Genomic DNA, 19,218 nt, shown 5'->3' with positions numbered 1-19,218 from the left:
CAAATTTCTCAAAACCATTAGCAATTATAGCCCCACCCTTCACTGACCACCCTGGCCACCCACAACCAACCTTCATAATTTAAGGGTATATTCATATTTTCATATCAACCTGCTCAGATAAGGGCACTTCAGTGCTGTGTGGTGACATTAGTATTATAATCTGTTTCAACAAGACAGCAATCCGTATGGAGAGTACAATATCTTTGGAGATCCTTTTGCTGCAAACATGGTATATAGTTGTTTGATGGTCATTCTGTGCTTAATTAACGTACAATATTGGTAATGATCATGAACAAATCAGGTATTACATTGTGGTGTTCCAGTCACGCTCGTTCCTCTGGATGCAACAAGAACAATTCCTCAATATGAGACTTCTTTCAAAGCATTTGAACAGAAACAGGAGAAATATGAAGCACAATATAGCTTCCAGTCCTCAAAAATGGTTCGTGATACATGGTGGAATGATGAATTTTATAAGGCTTTTCTTCGTATGAGCTAAAATTCTGAAACATCAAGATGATTGTCTACCTCTGATATATATTCATGAGATATTGACTATTTCGCAGGAATTTTCCATGTGGGATCCTTTTATGGTTGGTGACGGTGTAGCGCTATCTCAAATGCGTAGTTTAGAGAAAGATCACAGAGAAAATGAATTTGCCAAATTGGAATACATGAACCTCGCAGTGATAACTTCAAACAAACCTTATGGAATATCAGACGGCTCAAACCCTCTGATCATTGGTGGGCGTTTGATCCCAAATTTCGGTTTACAGAAGAATGGGGTAATGGGAATTGAATACCCGTTTTGCCTCTTCATAGAGGGAAAAGGAAAATTTCACGTATGCTTTCTAGTTACTACACCAGTTTCTTTGTTATACATTTACTGATTTCTTGATAATTCTACGCCTTTTAAGATGTAACAACTAATTGAACTTTGGACAATGCTACACGAAGGAGTCAACTGGTGCGGAAGCAGTTAGCGTATTTATTGCAACAGAAGCTAAGCATGATCATGACAGTAATAGTACTCGTGCCAAAGATTTTACGACAGTTTCTTGGATGTAAGCTAGTTCTGGACTACAATGTACACATTTTTAGGTCAATAAGTGTTCTCCATTCAATTAAGACATACAAAAATTTCTTGGATAACCTATTTCCTTTTGTACTTGATAGATAATGGTAACTTCAATAATTGAGTCAAATGCAGGTTATAAATCGACCTAAGAAACTGGATGGCCGAATATTATAACACAGCTTCCACTCCACGAGAGTGTACATACTTTGAAAACAAGATTTGGAAAGAAATTATTGGGTAAATCCCTAGTATTTGATATAATATGAGTGCTGGAGACTTTCTAGCTCTTCTAAAATTACCTGTGGAACGGATCAACCTAAAGGTATGATACTGCCTTCATAAGCTTTCTGAGGTTTGGTGCTAGTGCTACACATGCACTAATACAAATGAATAGCTTAACTGAGTAGTTTTGTAGGACGGGCATACTAGCAATTACACATTTTGTAGGGCAACATACATGCCTTTGAAGATGCAGCTCTTACTATACAAAATGATGTCTCCACAGAATACAAGTTAGTGCTAATGGCTGGGCAACCGCTGCAACCATAGATGTTGTTTATGACATACTACATATATATGATGGGCCGTCATGATATTCTGGTTGGTCTTGGAAATGTGTTTGCAGTTGGTCAATATTATTCATCTTTCGCTTCCCTCGGACAGCCAATTGCAATAGAGGTGTGGAAGACCATTGTAAAATCACTCGATCCAGGATCCAAGATTACCTTGTTGACCAATGGACCTTTGACAAATTTAGCCGAAATCATTCTTTTTGAGAACGCAGACTCGGTGGTCCAAGTAAATGTTGTCGCTATGGAAGATTAAGCCTCAATTTTTATGTCACGCTTTGATACTGGATTGACATTTTCATTGTTATGATTTCCTTGCAGGATGTATATATCGTCGGGGGACACATACGCCATGGTAACGAACAAGGAAATCTGTTCACCATTCCTTCAAACAAAAGATGGTATACGAAAGTTGTTCCACGAATCATTAACTGTTTATCACCGTAAAATCAATTTGTCAATATGAAGAATAACCTAACCTTTTATAAGCCCTTGCATGATTTGATCCCTCACTAATATGGGACTTTGGTCCTCACATTCTCACACAATGGACATTTGACAAATTTAGCCAAAATCATTCTTTCTGAGAAGGCAGATTCAATGATCTAGGTAATTATTGTCACTATGATCATGCAACTGGATACGCTTATTTCGTCAAAAGGAACTTTGGTTTTTGTTGATTGAGAAATTTAAGTCTCAATTTTTTATTTGACATTTTAAGTTGGATGCCATTTTCACTGTTCTCCTTGTAGGATGTATATATCGTTGAGGGACACATTCGCCATGATAACGAAAAGGGAAATCTGTTCACTGTTCCTTCAAATGAATACGAAGAATTTAACATGTTTCTTAACCCTTTGGCTGCAAGGGCAGTTTTCGATTCGAAACTGAACATAACACTGATTCCTTGAGAACCCAGAAGCAAGTCAGTTCCTTCCAGGATATGCTTGATAAATTGCAGCTAACAGATAGGACTCCTGAAGCTGTATTCGCCCAGCGTCTACTTTCGAGGCTAAGAAAACTGAAACTGAATCATCATAGATACCCTCACATCGTAAAGTTCCATAAAGTCAGTTTTTTCTTATTCTGTTAATCTTTCCATCTGATTAAATTCAAGTTTCTATAGTTCCGCACTGAGTAGATACGTATTAATTCTATATCGAATGATGGATGTTCACATCGATCGTAATGTACCATAGAGCAGATTATCCATGTATCAAATTTAACGGTCATATATGCTCCCACATCACCAAATAAGAAGTTTCATTACATTTGTCAACTACACTACATGACTTCGAAGAACTCACTTTCTTTCCATTCTGTCATTTCACAGGACACATTTCTGGGGGAAATCCTTGGAGCTGTAATCTTGGGCAGCAAGCAATCTCAGTTAAACCAAATCTATGAGTTTAAACCCCTCAAGGTGGTCGAGAAGGAGAAATTTTTCAGTGTGCTGGAAATAGGGCGCAGTATACCGAGTGTCATAATACAATTGGTTGACATTTATTTTTCAAGTTTCCAATCATTTGTATGTTACACTTAAGTGTATAGAATCATGTTTTCGACATATTAAAAAATGTCTCGTCGGTCGCAGAGGGAGATGTGTCATAAATCCGGCAGCTGCTTATCGATGAAAATAATCAAACAAATATGGTTAAGATATTGAGCAGTGTAAATCCAGATGCAAATTATGAAAAATTTGCTAAAATATTTAGTGAGCAACAGCAGACTTTTATGTGGGAAAAAAGGAAAATGGGTTTTTTCCTTGATAATTCCTACTTGTTTTGTTACATTCTTGATCTTTCTAAGCCATTTTTGTTTGACAGTAAAGAAAAACTACAAGGAAAGTTAGAAATCTGAAAGTACTCTTTCTCCATTTTTTCAACCTTGATTTTACTATTTCATGTAAGTAATTCTCGACAGGGGTCCATCCTCTAAGCCAGCTTACAATAATTTACCCTCCTTTGTAACTCTCATTTTCATTCCCCCCTTTGTTTTCCCTTATTTGATTACAACGATATTTAAATTAATCTAATTTAAACTACTAAAAAAGGAATCGAACTCCAGTGCAGAGAATAAAGCAAACCATTTTAGTCAACTTGGTTAAACCTAGTATCACTAGTTGGAAGATATCTCCATCATCCTACTCAGCCAAATCTTGAATAAGGATTGCAAGTGAATCGTGGAATTATGTGGAATATTAGGTTGAGTTCATAATATATTCCTACTATTTTCCATTCAAATGTAGGTGCATATTTGTCAACGTATAGGGTGGCTATCCCTACTTCAGAAGCATGGTTTGTTTTGATCATTATCTTTCCAATAATCCTGCTACTTCCACAATAATTTGGTTATCACAATTATTAATTGGAAGAGCCATACCAACACCTCACTTCATCCAAAAATATTTAGAACAGAACTCTATTTTTCAATGTTTAAATTAAAAAAAAAAGTGGGTTCATCTTTGGGCGATCTTTAGCCAACAAGGCTCTTCACTTTGCAAGGGTCATAAGGAAGGGGGGGGGGGGGGGAGAACGTCCATTGTACACAGTCTTATCTTTTGCTTTGCAAATAAGTTGTTTCCACGACTCGAACCCATGATTTGTATCATGGATGTAACAAATGTGATAATCAAAACTACTTTTAAAAGTATGACGTTTCATGTATCTATTGTGTTGGTCATACCTAACTATATTTTGATCCATTCTGATTTGAAAACTTCCCTAATCAATCAGCGCTACCGAAATTTCTCTAGTTCAATAAGCAGTGTGGTCTAGTGAATCGTGAGGCAAGAAAAGGAATACAAAAATATAAGATACGGTTGGACGAAGAAGAATAAAATCATACACAGAAGATACTTTGGCATTTCAGCATGCATGTATATATTATTAATGGCCGTTGTTTCCGCATTACCCTCCTCCTCCAGACTTCCAGAGTGTCCTGTCGATTATCCCACAAGTTAATTAAAAATTAATTAGTACTTCTCATTCAACTAATCATCCTAACAAACTGGATTTGCCCTCCTTTTTTGATACCATAATATAATGTCCTTACCACTAGGTATATATTCCCTCATAATTTTCTAATTAAATGTAAGCACAATTAAAAAAAAAACATGCTAATTAGTAATTAACCAACAACCCAATAAAATGGTTGGTGGATTTTAATTTAGAGTAAATTTAGAATCGGTTCTTGATCTTTTTCACACTAGTTCAGATTTGATCTTTGAACTAAAAATTAGTTTGAGGTCCATGAGTTTAACAAAACGTGCACAATTTCTCCATTTGTTAGACATTTTTGTCAATTTGATTACATGTCATGAGCAAGGACCCGCAATTGGTCCCTAAATATATACCTTAGTTTAGATTTGGTTCCTAAATTTTCACCTTAGTTTAAATTTAATCCTTGAATACATATTAATTAGTAGGACCCATATGTGTGTCATATCAGCATATTATTATTAGTTCTTATAAAAGTTAACATCAAGTGACTAATGATGCATGTTTTACTAAATTCGTAGACCTCAATTAATGAATTTTAGTTTAGGAATCAGTTGTAAACTAGAGTGAAAATTTAGAGAATAATGAGTGATTCAATATTTTTTGGCAGAGAAGTTACCAATTTCCTCTTTTAATTTGATGAACATTGAGGTAGAAAGGATTCATTAATTCACATTCTTTGCCATATAACTCAGTTCAGCTCAACTTCTTTTGAGCCCCAAGCAATTTGGAGGCTCAACCAAATAGGAGATGAACAAAAAGAAGAAAGTAAAAATAGAAAAGCTTCAATGCATATCCAGCAACAGCCCCACAATGTGCTTCCCTCAGTTATTTAATCTGCCGATATCATAAACTTCCCGTCACTGGATCGATCTCTCACCATTTTGCATTACCTTGGAAGCGAACCGCCGGCCGCCACAACCTGTCTCTGCAGCTACAGGTGAACGAAGTAGAACATGATCAAGGCTTTGATACTAAGACCTAGCAAAAAGGCTTGTTTTAATATGAAACAAATATTTCAACTACTTACCTCGAAAAGATTTTCCAGTTTATTTTTCACAAGTAAATACTCATGCTTCACCTGCTGCAGACATTTTATGCACCTACGCCAATATTATATTTCATTCAAAATTTCAGATATACATGCAAATTTTCCCAATGTTACTCAAGCAGGGTTCAGAATCTGAATATTTGCACAATCATGAAAGATTACCATTCGACGTTCTGCTCATCGCAGAAGTTCCGGAATGAAATGCAGGCCCTCTGAACTCTCTGAGCACCAATGCTGTTAATTCAAGAGAACCAGTTTTCTTCATCAAACACCAACAGAAGAAACATATATACAGCATACACAAAACTAATAAAAAATAAAATAAAATTTCTTCTTCGAAAAATTTATACTTTCAGCTCAGAAATACTTTGGGAATGTTATGTTTAACAATGTACATTCCTTCATGTGGAACAAAGTTGGGATGACTAAAGAGCAACCCAGAGCCAACAAGGTTCCCCACTTTTGCAAGGGTCAAGAGGAGAGAGGGGGGTGATCTATGCCTTAACCTTTATTTTGCAAAGAGATTATTTCCACAACTAGAAGTAATATTATTTTTTGATATGACATATCTGCTCTATGATAATTGACAAACCCTCCAAATTAAAAAGATATTTCACTCATATTATTGGAACTTTTGAGTCTTACTTTAATCTTCATTTCATCAAAACTAAAACTGTTGGGAAATTTACTGGCCTATTCTATATATATTTCAAATATATTTTCAATTGAAACAGCATATATAAATGTATGTATAGACCTGGAGCTGCTACCCTTCAATTGGTGAACACTTTTATCCACAAACTTATAGTCAACACACTGCTGATCTCTGCACCCAAAAATTAAAAAAATAAAATAAAACAGAATGAAGAGATCCTGACTGTAGAAACCCTACCAAGGAAAGAAAGCTACTTTAAAAAAGATTAAAAACTTAGAATATCAATGATGGGAAAGTTTTTATGAATTCTTACAGAGCTTTTGCGAGTTCATTAACAAGCCTCTCAGTATCTTGAAAGAAAAGAGACACCACTTCAACTACAAAATCTGGGTTGTTCTCATCTTGCAGTTGCTGAAGTTGGTTGAACTGTTCATCCAGAAATGCCTTCACACAAAAGAAGAAACATACTTATCACCAAAAAAGAAAAAGAAAATCCAACCCAATAATCTGCAAATACAAACACACAAAATCCACCTATATATCTATATATCATATGTATATATGTATGTATGTATACTGACCTCATCAAAGAGTGAAGCTGTGTAGTCAACCAACTGCTTCTGCAACTGAGAAACGCCATCCATGGCATCACTCCCAAGCTTTTCAACATTCATTTTTTTTCTCTTTCTTTTATTTGAATTTTCAGAGGATTTATGAATTCATTGCACCCTTTCCTCCCCTTTAAATAGAGGAAAACTCAATGCAGGGGTTGCTCTAATTTTTATCTTGGAGTGCGAGGAGAGAAGCTCTAAATTAAGATTCCTACCTTTGTGGGCTCTAAATTGTATAAATGCGTGGTACATGAACTCACCTTTTCTAGTATTCCTTCCTTGATTACTTGCCAGCCTATTTTCATTTTCTCTTTCCTTTTTCTCCCTTTTTAAAAGCACCACAAGATCCAAAACCTCCTGCCATGTACCGTTCACCTTCCCCTTCTTTTTCTTTTAAGTAATTATTTCCCTCTCTCCCTCCCCGTAAAAAATTTAAGTATGACTGCCTAATTAGGTCATTTCCAATATTGGATAAACCGTTGTGAGAGAGTGTTAAGTAAAACCAAAATACAGGAAGTCATATTATTTAGAAAGTAAATCTACAGGAAGTCATATTATTTAGTGTAATACACAATTTTTTCTGAGGTGTGCTATCTATACACTCATTTTTACTTCTCACACACCCTCTTATATGTGGGGGCAAGATTATTTCTACATTGATTATTACCTTATTAGTGCAATGATGCAAACATTTGAGATTATCTGAAGAGAGCTTTACCCACATTTGAGCCAACTTCTACTTTATTAACTGAAGAGAGCTTTACCCACATTTGAGCCAACTTCAAGTGAAAGTGACCTCAGACAATGTTGCATCCATATCTTCTGGATTTTTATTATTTTTGATAGATTTTGTCTTATTCCTAAATTAAAAATAATAATAAAATTTGTAAATAAGAGGGCATCGCTCGTCACATTAACAATAAAAGCGAAATTTTAACATTTCTAAGCACCAAGATTATAATTTATAGAAGTTGGTATAATAAAGTATTAAATTTTTCTTCTTTGAATTTTACGAAAATACTTTATTGGTCATCCGGTGATTAAAAAAATGTATGATCCCTAACTATATATTGAATTTGATATGAAAAATGAACAACAAATAAACGTATTTTTAGTGTTTATATATGTATCGTTAGTCGCCAAATGATCAGGAGAGGAGACCCTGGATTCCGATAAAGTACTGAACTTTTGTTGTCTGGATTCTCAAAGAAACTGCACACTTCAAGTTAACCTCTCCACCTTTCTTTTTCACTTGCCTCCCTTCACAATATTAAACACGTTGATCCCTCAATCTTTTGAAGATTCTTTATAATTAATTGGATGTTGGTCTTGTCTTTGTTGGTTGTTTGAGTTGTTGCATTTTGATTGGCTGCTGCCGTTGGTGTGGATAATTGGTTAATACCAGGTAACTGGAAACAAACAGGGACAATTCATTCAGCACAAAGGCCTCTCTCTCTGGTTTTAGTCTTAAACTGGCCCTACTCCTTCAACAAACCATGTGGTTTCAGTCGTTTTGATCCTTCAATTTTTTCTGGCATAAGACACGTGTGAGTAGTTCAAAGCACCGTGTAAGGGTGGACACTGGACAATGCCTGTATGTATGGGATTTTGGTGCAAGTGGTTGCAGGTGTCACAAATTTTGAGGCATCGTTCTTGGGTTGAGGATGATTTTGTTATCTACACGTAACATGTTCGAAGTGAGAACTTCATAAACCAGGACGCTAATATGACCGTGTCTCAAGCTAATTAAACGATGTTATGTGAGAGAATGTGGTTATGAATGGTATGTAACTCTATCCCATTGAATCCTTTTTTATCCCTCTCTTGCAAGGGGTGCGTTGGCATGATTTCATTCAAATGATAAATGATTTTTTGTTAGGGTTTTGTGAGAAATGAGAATGGTTTCATGACAATAATGTTTGCTACTTATGGAATCGGGATGTCGAGATGGTTGTGTTCTAAACTATTATACGTGGGGACAATTAGCGGTTAGAACACAAGATGATGCATAATAGGTTTAGAATATCACCCTCTTGATGTTTGTGTTCGCGTAAAACACTCTCATTGCAATGGGTGCATTGGCACGATTTCATTCAAATTGGAAATGACCTTTTGTTAAGCTCTCTCCGATTGCCGACCCACCACGCTCACCCTGTCGTCTTCCGGCCTCCAGTTATCAAAAACTGACTAAGTCCTCCAAGATAGGGAGAGAAGTGAGATGGAGAGAGAATGAGAAGAGGGAAGAAGATAAACATGAAAAAGCAAAAAAAAAAAAAAGAAAAAAAAAGTTAATTAATGATGGCCATTCAATTTTCGGTTGAACATACATGATTGAAGGATCCGAATGAAAGGGATCCGAAGATGATCATATTCCATTTTTGTGGCTCAATTTGGATTAACCTCAATGTGAGTTGTCATTCAGTCCCATTGGTGATGATCAACTTGGTTGGAAACCTATGACTTTGGAATTTGGATAAGCTTCGATCTGCTTTGTGAAATTTTCATTCAATCTTTAATATCTTATACCCATCAATCAAAGATCTAACCCAAATGGATTGGTGGTAGAATTACCGTGGGGCCTCGCGTGATTTACAAGTCTCTTGCCTTGACCCAAATTTCGTTTAACTTTTGCTTTACCAACAAGCACTTTCTACAACCTTATTTCAACCAAAAAAGCATTCTGTACAAGCATTGTTATTCATAAAAGTGCTTCAGTGAGTTGGCCAATGGACATGGCATTGGTAAGTTTTCCGATTCCCATACCTAAAGACTTCAAGGAATTGGTGATCCAAAGGCACCTTGACCCCCTCATAGAACATTATTAGGATTAGGTTTGCTTTAAATAGTAAGTAGTGAACTCAAAACCAGCCACAAGCTTAGAATATTGGGACTTAGCCGACAATTACAAATTCCTCTTGATGAGATAGGAGAACCAACACAACTAATATGACAAAAATAGAAAACACGTGAAATATCTAAAATGCTCATGTATATATACCACGTAAAGTAGTACAATAGATAATACTAAGGTTGTACACGAATGATTAAATTGAATTGAAAGTTGTCGATAAGACATTTCACGTGTTACGTTCTATTTTAGTCATATTAGTCGTGTTGATTTTTCTTTTACAGCTGAAAAGATTTGTAATTGTCAAATAACGGTCAATTCCCTCTTTATTACCCTCGACGCCCAACTGAGAGAAATTTCAATGCCGCATTAAGATACCCTTCTATCTACCCCTAGCCCCTCCACCACTGAGAATATTGTCTTCTTCACCCCATTAAAAAACACTTACATGACACAGGTTCATACTCTACCCCCCCAACCTAGATAGCTAGGGCTTAGCTTGGAATTTTATCGCATCACTAAACACAAGGACAATAGAGAGACCACATGAAGGAAGTGACTCATTCCCAACCTTATTGGTGAGGACAAATCCAATTCCACAAAGGACAACTCTAGAACGTTTTCAACCCGACCGAGCATGCCATGGGGTTCCAATGCCATAGGGCCCAAACCCCTAACTCCCTTGTGGCTTCTGTACACAATCACGCTCTTCAAATCTATCAGAGTATCTTGCATTGGACGGATTTATTGTCACATAGCATCTCGCTTCAACAATGTAAGGTTATAGGAAGAAAAATTCTTTTTATTTTTTTTCAAATAGAAAAAGATTAGATGAGATTAGTTGTTCATCAACGGTCGTATGCGAAGAACTTACTCTCACCCGAAAAAAAGAAAACCATTACACCCAGAAACTCTCGCCTGTCCCTCCTCCAAAAACTCTCGATACTTTGTATTACTGACCCAAAATGCTACAATTACGGTAAATTCTGCAATCAAATTTGGATCACCATTTTTGGTAGGAGATTGAAATTACAAAAGGGAGGGACCACTCCGTTCTCCATTTCCTTCCCCAAATCTCCATCTTGATATGAAGGGCATCAAAGTGGGACCCACAATGTTTAATAGGATCTAGGTTCCTACTGCCCCCATTATTTAAAATTTAATTGAATGGTAGGCCACAAAAGTACAAAAATGTAGCATGTTTTTGGGGTATCCAAAGCCATGAATCTATCAAAGCTTTGCCTCCATGTTTTCTCGTTAAGTAATAAGTAGTTATTGTACCAAACAATTGTACATCCATAAAAGTTTGAGAAATGCTACGGGAAGTCTTACAAAAGTGGAATCCTTTATAGATTGTCTGTCACCTTATAGTTTAACGTTAATTTTCGTATTAACTTTATAAAATATTGTGCAAAAAACATAATATGATAGAGAGTCTCGCTTTAACGTGACAGAGAGTTCCGCTTTTGAAAGAGTCATGTTAACGTTTATCAATTATGATAGTGCATTATTCTCACTATTTGAGAAATATTGAAAAATAGCCACAGGCTTTTCAACAATCTTTTTCCTTTTGTTTGTCTGCCTTGAAAACAAAAGCATATGCACGCCATATACAACACACAAATCCATACGCTAGTCTATAGCTATTGTGCATGTGAGTCCATCCTTATCTATTTCGAGTTCGAACTTTTTCTGTGTTTCTTAAATTTTAGTTCATGAGAAGAAGCTACTCGATCAATTATTTCTTTACTTTTCAGCCTCATTTGGTGCGTAAGACTGGATCTGATTAGTTAACTCATTATTTGAAAGAAGAAATGACAAGGATTAAAAAAATAAGTTTCCATTCGTGTCTGATCCCCTTCTAATCCTCTCAAAATAAAAATACATCGCCTTGACCTTCTATATACCTTAAAGTTTATGAACGACTTCATCCAATACAATCCTAGGCACCGAACGAGCTCTAAACCTATGAATTCAGATAACTTCTTTGCAACGAGATGTCAATGTGGTGGTAAATTATGCAAAGTCATTGTTGAAAGTTAAAAACACATCATAATGCGTAATTGACTTGAAAAACCATCGCAATGGCCTTGTTCCCAGTGTGGACAAGTTTTATCTCCTGATAAATTATAAGCACTAAAGAATGCAAACCTAAGAGGCCATTGCCAATTAGGTACTTTCATTTAGTCTAATGGATTTTTAAGATTACCAAATCCTAATAACAAAAGCGTTTTTTGTGAAAATAATCATGAAACCAATTCTTAATAAAAATCTCAATGAATTCTGAAAAAACACTTTTAAGTGTTTTCTACAAAAAACATACCTGATGCATCTTCCAAAAAACATTGCTTCTGGAACGCAAAATTAATTTCACCAAAAGTACTTTCAGTGACTTTAAAAGCACTTCCAAACGAGTCTTCCAACTCCTTGACCAAATAAAATGCAATTTGTATAGAAACTAATCATAAAACTAAAGCAATTTGTAAAAATATATGTTCTCTTTAAATTCTCTTTTCTTCTTTTATTTTTCTTTTCCTTGAAGAATGAACAATGTTATACAACACATAAAAGAACCTGTCCACACATCATTTCCATTTATGAATCTCAATTTACAACGTATACAATAAGAATTAGAAGGGAAGTACCAGGCATTTGCCCCAGCGGCACTGCGACGGCGACGATCCAAAGATTACATCGCGTGCATCAATTGGTCAGTAGCGTTTCCAATGTCGAAAATAAACAACCTGAAACTTCATCAATTAAATTTCAAATCTGGCATTTGGCCGATCTTTTGACCAATCGTTCTTACAATACTCGTGGAAAATAAGGGAAGTTCGGATTCCTTCAGTGCAATTCGGGCACCGGGAGGTACATCATCCTGCAACAGAAAGTGTGGAAACATCAGTGGCTTACAGATCCAATTTTCCAACAGGTTCCATCACCTTCCGTTGATTGTAAAGCTACTCACAATAAAATAACGTGTACAAATATAACACACGAACATGAAAGGCGATAAATTGTCATGCTAATGTTAATATGCAGAATCATCATCACATTCTAATGCGAATGGATATACAACTGTCATTAGAAAAGCATCCGAAAATCTTCTTGGATGCAAAATACCCAAACCTTACAACACAAATCTGCGACGACTTCCCAAAAAAGCCCTTAAAATGCACTTCTAGCAAAACAAGAGGAGAAAAAAGTTTGTATACCTCAAGGCAACATGTTCGGCAAACTTTACTCGACTGATCTGTGGACCCATTAGAATAGTCATGTAATATTACGTGATTGCTCAACGTCTTTACAACATTCCCGTACAATCTGACAAGGATAGCTTATATAGTCTAAGAAACCGTACCGTCTAAAATTTAGTATGCCCAACTTAGTGTACCTAACATCCCACAAGAGGGGAATCTAGATGAGTGCAAAAGGTGTTAGAACATGAATGAGAAGTCAACAAAGTACTAGTGAAATCTAGTACAATACTACGTGATTGCTCCACATATAATATGCTACCAGCACTTGGAAGCATTCATCTTCAGTTGTAAACATTCCATAAATGAGACAATTTCTAATTAAAAGTGATCAAAGTGATTAATGTGTCAAAATCTCACCTTCCTCGGAGAAGGCAAATACACCACCAAGCATGTCATCACTATCACCATCTTCCTCGCATTTCTCCCTATCACAGGGGCTGTCAACATCAGTTACACCTTCAGTCGACTCACGAAAGTTGCTCAGAGGTGATGCTTTACAATACCCCTCTTGGAAAAAAGGCTCAAAATCCGGTGATTCATGTACTGGTCCCTCATCGAGCATGTTCATACTAAGATCAGAATGGTTAGAACTTACATTGGAACCTTCACTGGCCCCACCACTATTTACCGACTGAACCCTTGCTGCAATTGTTCTATCAGCTGAAGGGGAGCCGCTTGTTAAAGTGGATAGACACTTTGAAAAATTACTATCATCACCAGTAGAAACACCTGAGGTTGGTTGTTTCAGGGATACTGAAGTAATATTTTTCTTTGTGGATATATGGTTCAAGTGAGGTGATACCGAAAATGATCTCCCTCTTTTTTCGCCATTCTGTCCATTTCCAGGTTGGAGAATATATGGATAGGAATTACCTAACCATTCGTTAAAGAAAAAAGGTTGCATTAGAAAATCCTCTTCTACCCATAAAACAATAACAATATTACATCAGAACTACCAGGATTCTTACCAGCATCTGGGTTACCATTTTCAGCTGAGCCAATAGGTGTCAAATTCTCACCAGAAATACCAGAATTTTCCTGAAACTTTTCTTTATCTTCATGAGAATCAGAAGATGAACTCGAGGATCCTCCTCCAATTAGATGCCTGCATAAGGCGCCCAACAAATTCAATTAATGGTGAAAACATTCAAAAGCGATTTTTGTGATACATTTTAGTTGTTATTTAAAAAAAAAAAAGCATGCTCAAGAAACCTCTAGCCTCTCAGAAAAGGTCATCAAACCATATAGAACCACAAACACAAAGCATATAAGAAATGCAAAGATGCAGATTTTCAAGGAATCTTAACAACCTCCAGGAGCAAGAAAAAAGATACAAGATGGATTCATACAAAATGCTACAAAACAATAAAGCCGCGAATTCATTTTCATTTTAACATGAATACAGCAGCAACATTACCTGCCATTCCAGTCAGACCGAAATCTATGAAAGGGATGAACAACAGGTAGCAAATCCTTCCGCCTCATTTCAACCTCTTGACCAGGAACCTTCTCTATTTCCATCTCTCCGCGGGTAAGATCTTTACCAAAATTTAGCTCACCAGCAGCACATGGACTCATTGTATAGAAATATATCTAAGACATAAATAAAAGGATCACAAACATGTTTGACAATGGTGATAAGCAAAAGAGATCTCACTGACAAAATATAAAAGGTACCTTCGACTTTTGCCAGATTGGAATCCTTCCGGAATTGATCTGAACCTCAGCATTGGAGAGATACACATGAGATCGTTCAAGGGGTTTTGCCAACTCCTTATCCCCAACATCACTATCATCACAGTCAGAACTATCAATTGTGTCAATATCTTCTTGTTTCCCAAGTATAACCCCAGAAATGCATTCCTCTCTTTCAGGCCAATCATTTCTTCGGCAAACATCCAAAAAATGAAGAGATTCAACTTTCACTCGCAAATCTTCATCCTGTATCTGTACTGAAGAACCTGGCCCTGCTCTCGAAGCAGCGTCGCCTGGCTCTCCTCCCAATGAAGGCAGTAGTTTATACTGAATTACATGACCAGAAGCAGTATAAGCCAATACGTGCTCCAATGCAGTGACCTTCGCATGGGAAGATTGCATATCATGAGGTACAGAACTATGGAATACAGAGGCAACAGCCCCAGACCGAAAGGAAGCCTTTCCTGCTGCAGAAGATGCAGCATTACTAACAGTGTTGAGCCACCCAGAGTTATTTTTTATTCTGCTAACTACAGAAAGGGTAGCTGCTGGAGGTGGAGAAAAGGGTTGCTGACTTCTTGTGAAATATGGAGTAAACCACCATGGTGCAGATGGAATCGGTGAAAGAGTAGGTCCGTCAACATGAGAATTCTGTATTTGAAGAACAGTTTCACCACCGAATGGAGACAAAGCAAAAATATGGCTAGTCCCTCTGGATGAAACAATAGTGATCCATTGACTGTATTGACTAAAACAAATGTCTTGGATCACCTGTTTAATAAGCACAAGGAAAAAGAAGCCACATTAACATAAGGAACATAATAGTAATAGCATAAGATGAAACAACAAAAGACCAAAACTTACAGCAGATGTTATGCCACGATGTAGTTTGTAAAGGTGCACATGAGAAGAAGTCCAGTCATAGCTTTGAGTGCCTGATCCATTACACAAGCAGGATGGCATTATTCGAAAAATGTTTATATTGTTTCCATGTATTGAGGCAGTAACTAGAAGAGTCCCACTTGGGTCAAAACACAGGGCAGAAATGGGACTAGTATGTGCCCTGAACTGTGATACAATGGCTCTGGAAACAAAGTCTTTTATAACAACCTGCAAAGGCCATTTCACTTAGTAAATACAGTTCAATCAAAACTGCTCAAGGTAATAAAAAACAACCTCATCCCCTCTGCTATTTAGAATCAGGTTTTTTAAACTATTGACAATATTGAGTGTGTCAGAATATCCTTATTCTCATGCGATCGCTCAAACAGATTGTCTCAAAATGAAACATTACCAAATCTTTTCTCTTCTTGTAAGTATAATGAAACAATGATGATTCCAGAGTGAAATTAAAATATAACTTTCGCTAAAAAGAATACTTACCATTCCAGCAATATCTGCTTCGGTTGAATGTGATGCAACCCTCCCAACTTTCCAGCTAGAATTTGATGACACAGGAGAGCTAGAACCATCTGGTACAAGATCTTGGTAGTACTTGGACAAAGTTTTGTAACCCATGTCTCCAAGATTAAGTAACCCAGAAGCTAACTGTTTACTAGATTCCATTGCATATCGAGCCATCAGATTCCCACTACTTGGCGAAGTTGATGGACTTACACCAGGAGGAGTAAGACTTTGAGGACTGAGGCGGCCTGTGTTTGACATCAGAGGGTTGTTGGAAGCATAAGCCAACCACCTGGGACCAACAGCCATTGGACCATACCCGATATTGACCCCAACCAGTCCTTGAACTCCCAATTGGGGGACAGGATAAGTGAGGACACTGAATTTGTTCTCAAGAGTGACAGCATCAAAGCAGTATATCTGCCAGCAAAATTAGAAAACAAAAGGGACTCAAAGACAGGTTTAAATACTTCATTACCTATTTAGTGATACGAATTGTATAACATTCATATTTAAATGATGTAGCTTCCCCAGTGAATTTTTGAAACCCGTAGCCTACAACCATCCAGTCTAACTCTTCTGATTTGTTACAGGAACATGGTGACTTCCACAAACACGCACACACCCAGAAAACATCTATAGGATGATAAAGTAATTCAGCCTCTACAGTTTGGCCGGAAAAGCAATTCATTCCTAAATGCGTATAATAACATTGAAAGCATGGGATAAGTTAATGCTTACTTGTGATGCAAGACCCACAGCTACTACTTGAGGACTGCATCTAACCATATACACAGTTGAACGGAATCTAAGAACATGAACATAACTGCAAGACCTTAGCGAATAAAACCGAACAGCTGTTGGAGACAAAGAAGAGTTTCCTGTTTGAGGCTCAGAATGACCATTGACCAACCCATCTCTCCCTGTTTGCATCATACCCGTGCTCTTTTCGTCACATGCAACAACCATGAGAATAGGATGTGAGGATCTGAATCCTTCTTGACCCTCACACTTTGCAGGCAGGGGCTGCATCTGTAAAAATGTAACTGGATCATCACGCCTTGATACAAGTTCACTGAAATTCGAGGCATCTTCAATATCAAGGACTTGAAAGCCATTGGAATAACCGAGTAGCAAAACATGTTTGAAGGAAGATGGACCAAGCTCTAGTTTGTCAAAGCAAGCCCACAACACCTGTTTGCCACAATAAGTTAAATCACAGTGATACACGTAATAATACACTGAGACACTAATGACTCTTCTAACTAATTCCGTGTCTCACAAATTTTTAACCACTCGGATCTCAGGGCATGAAACACATACCATCAATATACAGAAATTTCCAGGTTTCGAAAACCTTTTTTTTTTGGTTATACTAGAATTAAATTCTCAGTTGATTGCGGAATTTGGAAATGAAAAAACCCCACAAATTTCTTACATGCATATGCTACTTCTGAAATGGTAATGGTCCACTGGACATTAATTGGATTCTTCTTTGAAGAGCATCAAAACCTCATGGACAGGGTACTTGATAACGTTACACCGTATCCCATATCCTTCACACTAAATATACAATTATCAATCCGGTAACCTCATTAAATTTTGATGATTGCAATCATCCAAAGTTGACAGTATCAGTCCACATTCTTAAATTTGATATTAGTGAGCATCGTAAAATGGGTTATATTTCCACTTCTACATTAATTAATTAACCAGGACTTCATTTATTTTACTCCGCCTCAAACTACTAAACTAGTAGAAAGCATTACCTCTTACAAACACAACCCTACTCAACAAAACATACATAAACTGAAGAAAGTTCAAATTTTTAAGCCAAACATCCACACTAGCCGAAAAATTCAGACTTCTCCTCACATTTCTCTTCTTTGTCCTGAAATTTTCTCATCAGCCAAACACAAAGCTCGAACTTTACATTTCACTCTCAGTCACTCATTTTCCTCGCTACGGACTAAAAATCTAATCACATTAACTCACAACCACAACAATACAAAAGTTCAAAACTCCAACTTTCTAATTCCTCTCTTTTTCCCCCAAATTTAGTAAAATTTCGCTTTCGATCCCTCTCTTCTCCAATTTTCCGTGCATCCAAACACAATTATTCAAAAATCAATCGCTAAGCCGATAATCCAATTCCAAAAGCTTCATAATCAAACATACGAAAATAAATAAATTTTCAAGTAAAAAAAATAAAATTAAACCTGGTCTCGGCAATCGTGAGGGTCGGCGGTGATGGAGGCGGCGACGGTGGCGGCGCCCGACCTTACGCCGGAAGATGCAGTTTTAATACAAGAAGAAATGAATTTGAGAGAATTCGGAAGGAAGCCATTGTTATTGGCGTGATGGTGATGATTACTCTGAACGACCTTGGTGCCGCCGTTTTGGTTCTTCTTCATAGTCAGGCAAAAAGTCCCCCGAGAATGCAACCGGCCACCGGAGAGTCACCGGAAGGAGTGGTCCCCACCGCCGACGGAAGTCGCCCCCTTTAGTCGATCAGCAATAGCAAAAAAAAAAAAAAAGAATTACACCGGTGCAGAAGCAAGGGTGGTGAACGGCGTCGTTTTCGGTGGTGCCGGTGCCGGTGGGTGCGGTGGTTTGGATTTTTGACAAACGGATCCGATTTTCGTTTTCTTTTTTGCTTTGATTTTCTGTCTCTCTCTGGATTTATATTTTTATATTTTTATTTATTTGCTTTCGGATTCAATTGGAGTGGAGGCTAATTTGGGAAATGTCAAATGTATCGCGGTGGGATTTGGATAATCTCGTCGGCACCCCCTCCAAAGTATATTCGAAAATTGATTTTCGGACTTTACGATTTTGCCCTCGCCCGCTTTCTCATTCAAAACGCAGAAGGACAATGATAAGGTACAAATTGAGAGATGCTCGAGTAACCAACTATTACTGTTACAACGTCATGTGTTGTTACAATTATGTACTGCTTGTTTACGTGATAGCATGTGGACTAGTAGTATTATGTAACGGTGTAGTAGTCAAATTAAAGAGCTTTGACACAGTATTCAGTTTTTCTCT

General features: G+C 37.1%; 2 protein-coding genes and 1 pseudogene across 3 annotated transcripts; 1 reads left to right on the top strand and 2 right to left on the bottom strand.

The window, feature by feature from the left end:
• The first annotated feature begins 226 nt into the window (after window positions 1–226).
• LOC103434110 (nucleoside hydrolase 3-like) lies at window positions 227–3,507 on the top strand (annotated as a pseudogene).
• Window positions 3,508–5,292: 1,785 nt separating this feature from the next.
• On the bottom strand, window positions 5,293–7,319 carry LOC103433995 (histidine-containing phosphotransfer protein 1). The gene is made up of 6 exons (XM_008372307.4): window positions 6,934–7,319; window positions 6,666–6,796; window positions 6,455–6,523; window positions 5,860–5,931; window positions 5,677–5,749; window positions 5,293–5,580 (listed from the first exon to the last, which is right to left on the bottom strand). The coding sequence occupies exons 1-6, from the start codon at window positions 7,024–7,026 to the stop codon at window positions 5,536–5,538; spliced, it is 483 nt and encodes a 160-aa protein (XP_008370529.1). The 5' UTR covers window positions 7,027–7,319; the 3' UTR covers window positions 5,293–5,535.
• Window positions 7,320–12,306: 4,987 nt separating this feature from the next.
• On the bottom strand, window positions 12,307–18,943 carry LOC103433993 (autophagy-related protein 18h-like). 2 transcript variants are annotated; one of them, XM_070820864.1, is made up of 10 exons: window positions 18,390–18,847; window positions 17,609–17,733; window positions 16,912–17,364; window positions 16,150–16,590; window positions 15,631–15,876; window positions 14,749–15,537; window positions 14,489–14,664; window positions 14,040–14,176; window positions 13,429–13,944; window positions 12,307–12,689 (listed from the first exon to the last, which is right to left on the bottom strand). In XM_070820864.1, exons 2-10 carry the CDS (start codon window positions 17,612–17,614, stop codon window positions 12,685–12,687), a joined length of 2,769 nt encoding a protein of 922 aa, XP_070676965.1. In that variant the 5' UTR covers window positions 17,615–17,733; window positions 18,390–18,847; the 3' UTR covers window positions 12,307–12,684. The 2 variants fall into 2 exon arrangements, with proteins under 2 accessions (XP_070676965.1, XP_008370528.3); XM_008372306.4 differs by lacking the exon at window positions 17,609–17,733 and having other exon boundaries at window positions 18,390–18,943.
• Between the last annotated feature and the right edge of the window lie 275 nt (window positions 18,944–19,218).

Source organism: Malus domestica, chromosome 04, assembly GCF_042453785.1.
Source record: "Malus domestica chromosome 04, GDT2T_hap1".
Taxonomy (NCBI): Eukaryota; Viridiplantae; Streptophyta; class Magnoliopsida; order Rosales; family Rosaceae; genus Malus; species Malus domestica.
This window is presented reverse-complemented; position numbering and strand designations above follow the sequence as displayed.